The sequence below is a fragment of the Solanum stenotomum genome, unplaced genomic scaffold (genome assembly GCF_019186545.1).
Source record: "Solanum stenotomum isolate F172 unplaced genomic scaffold, ASM1918654v1 scaffold35404, whole genome shotgun sequence".
Lineage (NCBI taxonomy): Eukaryota > Viridiplantae > Streptophyta > Magnoliopsida > Solanales > Solanaceae > Solanum > Solanum stenotomum.
This window is the reverse complement of record NW_026033428.1, coordinates 132,612-146,710: the sequence shown is the minus strand read 5'-3', so window position 1 is coordinate 146,710 and position 14,099 is coordinate 132,612. Positions and strand designations below refer to the sequence as shown.

The 14,099-nt window shown below is 33.5% G+C and overlaps 1 protein-coding gene across 1 annotated transcript; it reads right to left on the bottom strand.

Moving 5' to 3' along the window:
* Nucleotides 1–2,959: 2,959 nt before the first annotated feature.
* LOC125852457 (dihydroxy-acid dehydratase, chloroplastic-like) lies at nucleotides 2,960–10,173 on the bottom strand. Its single transcript, XM_049532182.1, has 14 exons — nucleotides 9,599–10,173; nucleotides 8,472–8,543; nucleotides 7,945–7,992; nucleotides 7,103–7,257; nucleotides 6,816–7,010; nucleotides 6,632–6,743; nucleotides 6,468–6,537; nucleotides 6,321–6,379; nucleotides 6,076–6,199; nucleotides 5,911–5,981; nucleotides 4,865–4,966; nucleotides 4,156–4,236; nucleotides 3,481–3,639; nucleotides 2,960–3,394 (listed from the first exon to the last, which is right to left on the bottom strand). Exons 1-14 carry the CDS (start codon nucleotides 10,133–10,135, stop codon nucleotides 3,344–3,346), a joined length of 1,836 nt encoding a protein of 611 aa, XP_049388139.1. The 5' UTR covers nucleotides 10,136–10,173; the 3' UTR covers nucleotides 2,960–3,343.
* Nucleotides 10,174–14,099: the final 3,926 nt, after the last annotated feature.

The window sequence follows — 14,099 nt, the reverse complement described above, 5'->3', positions numbered from 1 at the left end:
TAACTTATATAACGTTTTGTTATTATCTAAAATTATGTTGGTAAAAAGTTCAACGCATCTGTACCTTGATAAGTAGAGATTCATATACTCCTTCCAAGGATTACAATCAGATCTGCCTCTGTTGCCATTTTAGCTTCAATTTCATTTCCTTCTATTTCTCCGAAATCCTCCCATAAAGTGAGGAGAAACTGATTTTTCCTGAGAACGTAAGGAGAAAAGACTAAGTACCATGATAACGACCAGATGAAAACTGATGGTTTGTAGCTTCGGAAGCTTCAACTACAAAATGAGGAAAATAACTCTAGTAAGAGTAGGTGAGCTGAAGCGTCTAACTATAGCTATAGATATTCAGAAGACACATTACACAGAAGGAAGATAACAATATGGTTAGCTAACCTACTTGAGGAGATAACGAAGAAGTGATGATTGTAAGAGCGCCAGTACTATTTGATTGATGAAGGAGTTTTTGTCTTTTCGATTCAACCCTTTTTTCTCTTAGCTGGGATAAAATTAATTGCTCTCTCCGATGACATCTGTGCATATCTAGTATGACAACGCAAATTTCTGTCAGAAGTTCTTTCTTGGATAGACACATTATGTCTATTTTCTTCCATTCATGTTTCGAGTAGTTCATGATTTGTTAAATTAACTTATAACTTAATGTAATCTAGAAAAAATACATAGAATTTACACAAAAAATGCAGACAATAGTAAATGACTGTAACATGACAACCATTGGGATAAAATGGCATACATTTGAAACATATCAATGTAGCATTCGGGAAAATAAGAACTAGAATGAAAATAATACAAACAAAATAGTGTAATTTGTTTTCTTAACAAGCACAGTTGTTTAACTAATCACATTAATTTTGCGGAATCAAAATCTTAAGCTAATTGTATCAGCCGCATAGGACAAATTTTCATCAACACTTAGAAGCTAGATATCGGTAATCTTAAAATCTATCTACACCTAAAACAATGAAAGGGAAACAACTTTCAAGATAAGAAGCAAATTATCCTTAAATTGAAGGACATGCAGACCTAAATATATATCCAAAGATGAATGAGAATAGCCACCATCATAGGCCCTTATCTTTCTCAAGAGCTGGACAGATTAGGAAGAGAAATTGGGGAAAAGGGAGAAGAAAAACTTACTATAGCTAATGAATGCACCAACATGGAAGAGAAATTTGAGGAGAAACAGAAATTAATGGAAATGAATATGGCAGATTGTTGATCAGAAAAGAGTCTCAGAGCAAATGTTGAGGAGAAATCGATGTAAACAATAAGAGAGCTAAACTCGATACACAGCAAATGTACAAATCCCTAAAAGTAATAGTAAAATTACCCATGTGCCATTGTTCATCTGGTAGAAATCCCCTAAATTTAATGGTAAAATTACATAATTGTCCTTGTTAAGTAAAGTAATATATATATATATATATAATAAAACAAAGACACGTGGGGACTTAAAAGAAATTACACGCCAGGTTATAATTAATACTTATGTATTATCAATGCTAGTACAATATTTGTTTAATAAAGTGGGCGCTAACATAGTACAACTTATATTACATTTGGAACAACTTTTTGGAGTTGTGTTCGTCCTTCACAATTCCCTCTTCTAAATAAGGGTAATATATATAGATTATATTTGTGATAATCTTTATGTGATCTTAGTAAAGTTTTTGAAGATAATAATAAGAAGAAGTAATAAAGTCTTTTATAAACAAGAATTTTTGCAATTTTTTCTAACATTTTTCTAACATATCAAATATTCACCTTGACAAGTTACAACTATGTATGTATGTACATTAGAGTGACAGTGTCATTAGAGTTTATTAATTTTAGGGTTTGAAACTTTTAATAGAATAACAAAAGAAAAAAAATCTATTAAAAGAGTATAATAAAGTAGTTTACAAAGGTATAGTTTATTAAGTAATTTTGAGAAAAATTTCTTTTTTTTAAAAAAAAAATCTTAAAAATAAGGAAAATGACCTCCCTAACAAAAGCAGAGAAAATATGTTACCAACATCAACGCCCCCAAAACCCTCACCCCTTAATCATCCCATCCTCGAACCCCCACCCCCACCCCATTCCATTCTCATAGTATATATTTTTCTATATTACATATAAATATTCTTGAGATAATATATTTTTGTTTATTTATCAGACATTATAAAATAAGTAAAACTCACTAATTTTTTCCATAAAACATTTTCTAAGAAATTAAAATATATTTTTTCATACCAAACGGCTGCTCAATTTTAAATTTTTAAAGTGATCATTATTTTAAAATATTGTTTTTAAGCTAAAGTAACTGTTAATTTGTGACCGATGCGATGTATGTACATACGTCTATTTTCATACTAATTATATTTGGTCTGCGTAAGCACACTTACGACATTGAAACGATCAAAAGTCATCTAACATGTTAAATATTTCTTCATTTAAATTTATATGTTTCTTTATTTTTTGTGTTTGTTTAAAAAAGAATACCGCACTCCCATTCTTAAAAAAATAATTATTATTTGGACACCTATATAAATAATATGGCTATGACATATGGACGTGTGGTGAGTATCATGGTTTCTTCAAGAAACTTCCAAAGTGATTAACTTATCAACGTAATGCGTATTTGAGAACACATGTAGTTCAAAATTTGAATCGAAAAAATAGAAACATCATGTATTCAAATACTCATTTGAACCAACATGGGTTGTGGTGCACTAGTAGAAGTGCTTCACCCTTAACCAGAGGTCTCGGATTCAAGCCTTGAGTATGGAGAAAATCTTGTTGGGAGCATCACCCCCGAATGGGCCCTGCAGAGCGTAGTCCGAATTTAATTGAAACTCCAATGTGGGCTCCAGACACCGGGTGGGAAACCAAAAAAAAAAAAATACTCATTTGAAACAACATGTAGTTCGAGTATCTAAATAAAATTTACCGACAAATATGAATGGTAAAAACAAAACATTGTTATACATAGTCATGGTGTTTCTTTCCATAACAGCTATTTTTCAAAGATATGACCGAAAAGTGATCAGAGGTGAAAATAATGGACAAAAGTGCAAAGATACTAAGAAGTGATTGTTCTTCATTAATATTATATCACCAAGCATTATACAATTTGAATCAACACCAATCAGCAAAGTAAAAGGATCCTGAGTTACAACGTAGAAAAACGAAAAATCGCGCACTCCCTCAACGTTAAAAGAACCAATTTAGGTAGTTACACTCGAAAACCAACATGGCGAAAACACCTCAATTTGCAAAATCTGGCAAATCAGGATTTTCCAAGGTTTACTCTATAATGCTTTAGTAAAATGGCTTCTCTTGTCTATTCATCAGTAACACATCCCTTGGATGCAGATTGCACATTTTTTATATACTGCAAGGAAAACAAAGTAGGTCGATATAACGATGTTTGCATTCAACATTGTTCCAATATCTGTCAAGTTTTGAACAATTACGTACCTTATAGAGAACACCTCGATCAGCTTTATATGCAGGGGGAGTCCAATTCTTTCTACGTTGCTCCAACTCCTCGTCTGATAACTGCACGTCCATTTTCTTCTTCTGAATGTCGATTGTTATAATGTCTCCATTTTGAACAAGACCAATTGGACCTCCTTCCTGGTGAGGGTTTGAAATTGCACAATTCTTAATGACGATAAACCAAGATCATACAGATTTTTCTATGTTATTTTGAATGTTTATGTTCTAGGACTGTTATCACATACGGATATTTCTATAACATGTTTTTCTTAGAAGGCAATATGATATTTAACAAACTTAATAAATCAAAGGAAACTGCTTAAGTAATAATCACGTTTTCATAGGCACACTCGGACAGAGTGCAAAAAGCTGGACGCTGGAAAACAGACGAGAAACAGTTTAGCTACTAAAACTAGTGAATATCCTCTTATAGTGGACGGCATCTTTATTAAGCCATTTTTTAAAGATCATTCACATATCCAGAATCTTGAGGTGATTTACGAGTTCCAGACAGCTGCAAAAAATAGAGCAACACAAATGCTAGAATGGTCCACCGGACACCACAGTGAATGTGATATGGTAAGATGAGGGGAGAGAAGAAAGTATGTATGATGTAAAAGAAGTAACAAGTTGAGAAAACGAGTGCTAATGCACCTGTGCTTCAGGACATATATGCCCAACGACATATCCATGAGAACCTCCAGAAAATCTTCCATCAGTAAGTAATGCAACATCCTAGTGGACAACACAAAAATAAGCATTCAGCAACAAGAACAACCAAACGCTACGAGTAAGGTCATGCAACAGTTTCAAAATGACATGCTAAAACAAATATATGATACAAGGAAGAAAAAAGGGGCTTAATACATGGTCAGCCCCTTAGACTTGTAAGGATATTTAATTTAGACACTCGAACTAAGTCATATTCCAATTGAACACCTCAACTCTTAATGAAGTATCAAATTAGACACTTTTGGTTCAAATTTCGGAGAAACTTTTGCGTATTTTTCATTCGTCAATTAAACAGTTAAGCAAACCACATAAAATATGTCATCTCCTTTAATTATACATCAACCTCAAGTAGAAAACGTCGGGGGTTTTACGGCTTATTGAGGTGAATGCATATAATCAAAAGGGATGAAATGTTTTTTGGTTAACTTAACTACCTAATAGATGAATGAGAACACCTCTCAAAACATTTCAAAATTTGAACCGGAATTGTCTAATTGGAACACATTATTAGGAGTTGAGGTGTTCAATTGGAGCAAGGCTACGGCTTAGTTCGAGTGACTAAATGGAATATTCGGGCAGGTTCAAGGGGCTGGCTATGTATTAAGCCAAGAAAAATTATCACAATACATACCTTCCCAAGACCAGCGCCCATAATTGCACTTGTGGGTGTCAGCATTTCAGGCATTCCTGGTCCTCCCTTAGGCCCCTCTCCTCTAATGACTACAACTTTTCCCTGAAAGATGGTACACAGCAAATATGTCTAGACTATCCAACATCCAATGCAACAGAACTGGCTCGAAAAATAGAGCTCAAACAATTGCAGCCAGTTACTAATCAACAAACAGAAAAGGCAAGAATTAATAACTGCCGATTTCAATGTTCTAGAAGAGAAATTCAGAGTGAAACCATACTTAAAAGATACTTTGCTACTAGGCAAATGAAATGGAATCCTATGGAGCCAACTGCGAGCTAAAACGGAAGAAATCAACAAAAGTAACAGACAGTGGGCATGATACTTCCACGAAATACCCACTTTACCTATCTGAAACTCCAATTAGATATTTAATTCCAGTAACTCATAAAATTAAAAAGAAGATACATATATACAGCAGCGATATAGGGCAGAGTGTAAGTCTATACAACAAGACAAATGAACAAAGCAGAGATCCTACGTTTGTTCTTAGCTGCCTTATCAAAGACCTACTTATGTTTTAGATGTTTTGCATAAACACTATGCTTGGGCGAGAGGGCATTAAACCCATAAAGAAGACAAGGATATTGCCTCAAGAAATACATGAAAGAAAAGCAACAAGAGAGAGAGAGAGCATGGCTTATTTTCATAGTAGTAATAGGTTAACAGGAGCTTAGACGAAATACCCAAAGGGAAAGGCTTTTATTGACATTCTGGCAATGTTTTAATCTTTAGAAATGCCTAGACAAGGGAATTTTTAAAATTTCTTCATCCAAGACAGGATCCATTGTTAGTAAATGCTTGCACCCTTTTGTCTACTAGGCTTCAAGAAATTTCAATATTTACTATTACTCTGAGCTATGAATGCTTCTTAGACAATTGACGCTTTGGCACTCATATGGCCTCCTCACTCCATTCCCTGGTTTATAATGATAGCAGTAAAAGAAAGAAAGGAAGAAAGACATGGAAAGGGATTTTCGGCTTGCCTTAAAACTCAAAGGGTCTTCTGAGATAGCCGCAATCATAGCTTCCTCTCCTTCAAACACTAGAGCGGGGCCTGATGAACAAATTCCCATGATTGGTTCTATCTTCAAGAGGCAAACAGATAGTGTCCAAAGACACCAAATATTAAACTCCAAATAAGAACTTACCTTTAAAGTACATCCCTTCTTTTCCAGTGATCTTTGCCACGCTGCCCTCTGGTGCAAGGTTTCCATATAATATCTGAATATGGCCTGTTTCTTTGATAGGGTTTGACAACGGCCTTATAATTTGCTAGAAGAAAAAGAAAGATGGACAAAACTGAGTATTTATCCCTAATTTCCATCAGGAGCAATAAACCTATAACAAAAATTAGTGCAACACATGGGAAGCAGTCATTGGTAGAGAGACCTACCTGACCTTCAGCTAAAGAAGGAAATAGCTTTGCATTTTCAGCCAGAGTCTTTCCCGTTACTACAAATCAAATAGCAAGAGAAATGAGTTCCACCAATTTTAGAAGACGTATATAAGAGAATATCTACTAAGGTCATTAAACCAATACCAGTCATACAGTCTCCATCCAAATACCCAAGCTCCAATAGGTGGCGGATGACTGCAGGTGTACCTCCAATCTACACAACCAAGCTCATCAGAACAAAATAAACAGGAAGGGATGCCCATACAACCAAACTACAACTATGTTGGCACACATAGTATTGCACAAACCTTGTGCACATCCTCCATGACGTATTTTCCACTAGGCTTCAGATCTGCAAGGAAAGGAACCTTATCGCTAACCTTCTGGAAGTCATCTAGAGTTAATTCCAGGCCAACAGATCTGTGGAGATACAAATCATGACTCACACACTCATCCAACAAATAAAGTGAACTCGGAGGAAAGATTGCTCACCTTGCAATAGCAATTAAATGTAGTACAGCATTTGTAGATCCACCAAGTGCCATGACCATCACCATTGCATTTCGGAGTGACCTTTTTGTGATGATATCTTGAGGCTTCAAGTCCATCTTCAACAATTCCAAAAGATATTTCCCCGCTAGGCGGCACTCATCCAACTTCAGTGGATCTTCAGCAGGTGTGGAAGAGCTTGTGTATTGGAAAGGAGATGAAAAGATGGACATATTAGAGATGAATCTTCATTCTTTTAAACAAAGTTTAACTGCGTCACATTTTTCTACCTATAAGGCAGCGACATGCCCAATGTCTCAATAGCAGATGCCATGGTGTTTGCAGTATACATTCCACCACAAGCACCCGCACCCGGACATGAATTACGAACTACATTCATCCTTTGCTCATCACTGACACCACCACTAACATACTCTCCATACACCTATAATTAAAATCAAAGCATGAAGAGGTAATCACCAATGTTCTTGCAGAATTGAAGATCTGTGATTCAAAAATCTAAGACAAAAGGCTGCCTTTCAAGTTTAGCCTTCTCAAAATAAAAGATTTCAAGTCACAGAGCATGCTTCTATCATATAAACCCATAACTACAACTACCAAATGACACGTCTGAAAGCTTAAAATTCTACGAGGGGATTTCATAGGCTAGGAAATGCTTAAAAAAAAAATTATGACCTTATTGGGTAAGAATAGAAATAAAGCGGCTAACAGAAGAATTGTAATCTAGTAAAGCTTTTTTACTCACCTCCTTAGTGAATTTGTGTGTAAATGCTTTACTTATCAAAGAAAAAATCATACAAAAAAATCCCATCCTTTAGACAACTTGAACTCACTTTACATAAGCTCCCTCTTGAATATTTTGGTGTTCCCCCATGGTTCCTCAAGTACTCGCATAGGCTAAGAGAACTTCAATCAAAACATGCTTTATCCTAGTTTTAATGGTTTTATTTTCTAAAGACCATCCACTGATATGTTTTCACCCCAAGCGCGCTTATTATTCTCCATGTGTCACAAAGTCCATTCAAAGCCCTACCTAAACAGAGGATTTTTATCACACTTCGAAGGCAAAATGGACAGAAGAATTGCTATAGGGGGCAATAAGAAGAAATACCTGGAAGGCCGATACTATGTCGAATGTGTGCCCTTGAAAATGACCAGGCTGTATATTAGAGAAAAGGTAAAGGATCAATAACAATTTAAAAGCAAACAGAATAAGAGATCAACATGTAATGCAGCAAATGTCAAAATTTCATCTAGAGTTGTTTATGTCGCTTTTTATTTAGTATTATTTCTAGAAAGTTGGTTACCCTTACAATTAGACAATTATGTAATTGATGTGTCTGTTTTTCATATTGAGTGATTTCTCTACTATCTCACTTGCTCAGTACATCAAAGCATTAGATTTCAGATCCTACACTGGTTCTCCTTCACCTTTCCTTTTTGATATTCCTCCCTGAAAGTTCAGTCTCCCTTTTTGTTTATTGCCCATGGTTATTCAATTTTACTTTTCTCAAAGAAATTTTGAAAGCGATAGCATGGTCCAAAGCAGCAGAAATTCAGAAGATAATATATATAATCTACAGGAAAAGAGGCTTTGGACGAACAAGAAAGAATCAGAGATGAATGTTACTATCTGACCTTAATGGTTCCACCATATATCATGATACTTGGCCTGTTTAATCTTCCCATCGCCATAATTGTGCCTGGCATCTGCCAAATTACAACAATTATCACTTGAAGGAGATAGAGCATGCTGGAATTCATGTTTTTGCTTGCTCAAATTGCAAAAAAGAATCATCAAACTTTTATACAAATCTTAAAATATACTAGTTCAAGAAATCTTACTACACGAGATTGCAAGTATGTACAAGGATAGACAGCAATATTATGAAAGTAAAACAGCAAATGTGTTGAATATACCAATAAAATTGCAAAGCTCACATCTTTTTCTCCATAATAATAGCATGCATCTTTTATTCAATAAATAAAAACTAATACCCCAATAAAACTTATTTGTGTCGACTTTCACACTCCACAATTGGATAAAAGAACTCACAATTCACCAATATCAAGAACATCCAAAAACAAACAAAAAAGTACAGAAAAGAGTGTCACAGATTCACTCACATGGTATGGACAAAATACACTTCCTAGAAGAATATACTTTAGAAAAGAGTTTTAAGCATTAACTGATAGCTAAAAATGATCCCCTTTTTTTTCAAATTCTATTAAAAACTAAAAAGAAGCTCACATTTTCATCACATACAGGTATAGCAATATTCCTATCATACCACTGAGCAGACATGACAGTTTCATTACTATCAGCAATCAATCAATTCTCTTGACATTACGCCTACCTCTACGAGAGGATACTTTCAATAGACCCTCAACTTAAAATAAATCATAAGCAAGCAGTAACAATAACGAAATAATGTGAAACAGAGAGCAGTCCGTAAAGAAATAAGTCCTTTTTTTTTTTTTCAAATTCTATTAGAAAACTAAAAGAAGCTCACATTTTTATTAAATCCAGGTATAGTAATACTCCCACTATGAGCAGACATGACAGTTTCATTACTACCAGCAATCAATCAAATCTCTTGACATTACGCCTACCTCTACGAGAGGATATTTTCAATAAACCCTCAACTTAAAATAAAGCATAAGCAAGCAATAACTATAACGAAATAATGTGAAATGGAGAGCAATACGCAACAAAATTAGTCCTTTTTTTTCAAATTCTATAAAAAAGCTAAAAGGAGGCTCACATTTTTATCACATCCAGGTATAGCAATATTCCCATCATACCACTGAGCAGACATAACAGTTTCAATACTATCAGCAATCAAATCTCTTGACTGCAAACTAAAACACATTCCTCTAGTCCCCATAGAAATAGCATCACTAACACCAATAGTATTAAACCTGAATCCCACCATATCAGCTTCTTGAACCCCTTCTTTAACAGCTTCAGCAAGTTTCAACAAATGCATATTACAAGTGTTCCCTTCATACCAAACAGATGAAATCCCAATTTGGGGTTTTTTCATATCATCATCAGATAATCCAACACCGTACAGAATCGCTTGTGAACCACCTTGGGACTTGGGTTCAGTAATCCGGCTGCTGAATTTATTGAGTTTTTGAGATGGGGTTGTTGAGTTGGTAGTCTCCGGTGGTGCTCCGGCGGCTCGGATGGTGAGGGTGGGTGGGAGGCTACTGTAGTAGGGTCTACATTGGGTATTGAAAGATGGGATTTTGAGGGTGGTGGGGTGTAGAGGTGGGGAAAGTAAATTAGCTTGCATAATGGCTATGGAGAAAAGGGGTTATGGTGGGGTTTTAGAGGTGGTGGGAAGGGGAGGGGTGGGGGGGAGGGGTTGAGGAAGATGAAGAAAGACAAAAATGGAGATTGTCAATACAAGAATACTGTATGTCTATATAATACTATATACTAAATTTTATGTTATTTTATTAAATTAGTGGCATGTTCATTGTTATTGGAATCTTGTTTATATTACTATAATAAGATGATTTTTAATTGTACAATAATGTTTTTTTTTTATAAGAAAGTGACAAGTATTGTCTCTTTGTGTTTGGGTGGAGTCACTATAGTTTGGAGTAATAACTATAGCTAGTTGGTTGAACAATTAAACTTTCATGTGTTGAGCTCGAAATTTGTTTTTATTCAATAAACTTTTCGAAAGAATAAAGCGGAACAGATGTTTCTCGCAAATAAACAATTATCCATAGTGAGAGAGATGATCTTTTGTAAGCTTCCTTTTCAGCCCTATCATTTCATTCGAACTGAATTACATCCATCCTCAAGGTAGAGTTCATTTTATAATAAGAACCCGGTTGGGCTTTTATGGAGCTTGGGGCTGGAACATAGAGTTCGAAGACTAAGTTAGAGATTACTAGACGACTCATAGAGCAACACTCAACAAGGACGTTGAGACTGTTCGAATCCCAATTTATAAAAGAAAAAATAGTTATTTAAAGATACAATACATATACATACACTCTTCAACGGATAGAAAACACTTTAATTTTTAGAATACACATATAAACATTTTAATTTGATCTCAACTGGCATCTAAACACTCCAACGGGATGCCGATAAAAATGTGAGCCTTTTTAGTAAGTTGGACTTTCAAAATAATAGAGGGGTGCCCTTATGAAACATGAAGTTGGTTAGCCTGATTCACTAATTATGGCCTGCTTATTCCATATATTTATTTGGGCCGGCCCATCTATTTAGCCCAAAACATTCAATCATTTTAGGAGAAATTATCTAATTATATAAATATTTCTATTATATTTATTTAATATTTTCTATAGTTTGAAATAATTATATTTTATCTCACTAATTAACAATTGCATATCAGATTTCAAGTCAGATGCACTTAAATACATGTTTTTTGCTATCAGATGCACTAAAATAGGGAAAGAGGCGAGCGAGAACATGAGGGAGGCAAGCGAGATTTGTCTATGTATATCAGATACATGTGAATCAAACTAGATATTTGTATTTGGTGTGATCCGCATGTATTTGGGATACCAGATACGTAAGAGAGATAGGAGAGTGACAAGCTAGATAGATGAATGGAGAGGAAGACGAACGAGATTTGTCTATATATTTTCAGATACATGTGAATTACACTAGATATATGTATTTAGTGTGATTCACATGTATTTGGGATACCAAATACGCAAGAGATATATGAGAGTGGCGAGTGAGGCGAGAGAGATTTGTCTATGTATTTTCATATACATACGAATCCACTTGGATACAGTGTATCTAGAACAAATTACACCTAATTTTGACCACAAATATCCCTAAATACATGTATATAGACATATCTGAACGCAATAAAATTTGACTAAATTCGTAATATTACGAACTATTATGTATCTATATAATTAACTCTTAAACTAGCGTGTATCTGTAACCAATACAGAATTAATAAAAAGTAATACGACCAAAAAATAATTGTTCAATAAGCACAACGCAAAAATTAAAGTTTGGTACTCCTAATTTATTTATTTAAGTGAGCCTACCACTAATACTTATTGTTTCCCGTAGTTCTGTCTACCATAGCTATATATTTAATTAATTAGATAATATATTGCTTGTGTATAAGCTAAAACGTAGCATATATAAAATCCAAATGTATACTATTTTACGATGATAGTAAGATGTGATTCATTTTGAGAAAATTTACATGATTTTGAGTCTTCATGAAGACTTCTCCATAGTTATGTACTTATGTTGTTGTTTGCCCTATAAAAACTTCCAAACTTCAAATATCCTCGTTAAAAAAGTAGTTTGGCACACTAAAATTTCATTATAGGTGAGATTTGGGAAAAAATCGATCTTCATTAAATCTGTCAAATACATTTTTACCTTGTATTTGAGTGGTTTCTACACACTACTGATAAAACACCCTTATTTATCTACATAAATTACATTTTATTGTCATAGACGATCCACACAAGTTTTTAATCAATATACATTGAATAATAGTCGATTTCCTATAAATTATAGGTTTGCAAGGACGGAGCTAGGACGGCATATCTTTTTTATTGAAAAATTAAATCATATATACAAGTTTATTATTGACTTTAAAATTCTCATAGAAAGTGAATAACGTCTCGCAATACGTCAAAATATTTTCTAAATCGTTATTTACTCAAGTACCCCAAAAATTAGTTCTCTAAATAAATTTATTTCACTTATATTATCTGAAAATATAATATTATTATTTGACTCAAACGTTGTAAATTACTCTTGTTTTAATATGAGTATAAATATGAAAAAGTTACCTAAATACACAACTTATTTTATTATATTCTCTAAAATTTTCTATCATTTGAAAAAGTAACAAAAATTTCTATACTCTCCTATTTTCGGATACATCACTTTACGGGATGTATCGGTTGGATACATCACTTTATGTGATGTATCAGGACGTATGCGATGTATCAAGACGTTGAGTGATGTATTCAAAATCGAGACAAGATGTACATGAGAGATGTATCCGAAATTGAGACGCGATGTATCAGGGTATTTTGTGATGTATCCGAATTCCACCAAATTTAAGGAGTTTTTGTAATTAGAAAAGTGTAGGAATAGGATGTATTAACTCTTAACACTATGAGATTTATGTAAAATTTCCAAATATTGACACATTTTCCTTTTCTTTAGGCACTCTTCTTGTTTCTCTTTAAGAATAATTAGGCAAAGTATTCACATTTCGTTAAAGTGATTTTAGCGATAATTAATTAATAGTAGTAGTTTAATTGTCACTAAGCATACTCTCATCGTCCCATATTAGTTGATCATCTTATCAAAAATAGTTATTTCATATTAGTTGTCCACCTTACTAAATCAATAAAAGCATTAATTAATTTTTTTCTATATTACCCTTGCAATTAATTCTTTTTTAAAGTGCTCACATTCGTTTGTAATTTCCCAAGTAGTTTTTAAGTGGTGAATTAATAAAATTATCTTATTATTTATGATTTCTTAATATGCGTGTAAAAAAAAAATGATCAACGAATATGCGACAGAAAGAAGAAATTATTAGTGATAATTACATTTTAGCACTTTTTGTTAATGTCCCTAAAATATATAACGACATTGAATCCTATAACAACTAACAGAATAGCATCAACATAAACTTTAGCACTCTTTTAATGCACCTATTTATTACCGCAATTTTTTTTTGTTATGTCATTTGGTGATCTAGTCTACTAGATTTAGCCTAATTATTAATTAAATTAGGCTCAATATACTAGTCAGTGATCTAATTTATTAAATTTGGCCAAATTATTTGATAATTACCCATACATCAATGTCATTGATGCTGGTTTGCTATACTTTTATAGTTTTTAATTCTTTTTCAGCCATCACTTGCCAATTTGTATGCCTTTAATTATGGCAATAGATTTTCAAATATTATCGTAAAAATATTTAGAGTCAATTGAGTGAATATAATGTTGTTGTATCTAGGGTTGTCAAAGACTTTAACAAAATTTATATAAAGTATTAATAATTATAAATATCTATATTTATTATTATCCCCAAGTATAATATAACGACGATTGTATTACTATCTAAATATCTATGATAGTGATCACATCTGACATATAATGTTTGAACATAGAATTGGGTCTTTGTGAATGCATGCTATCTTATTGAATACACTCTACCAACTATTGCATACACTAATTAATTACTAGATATTTCTAATATTAATTACCAGTTAT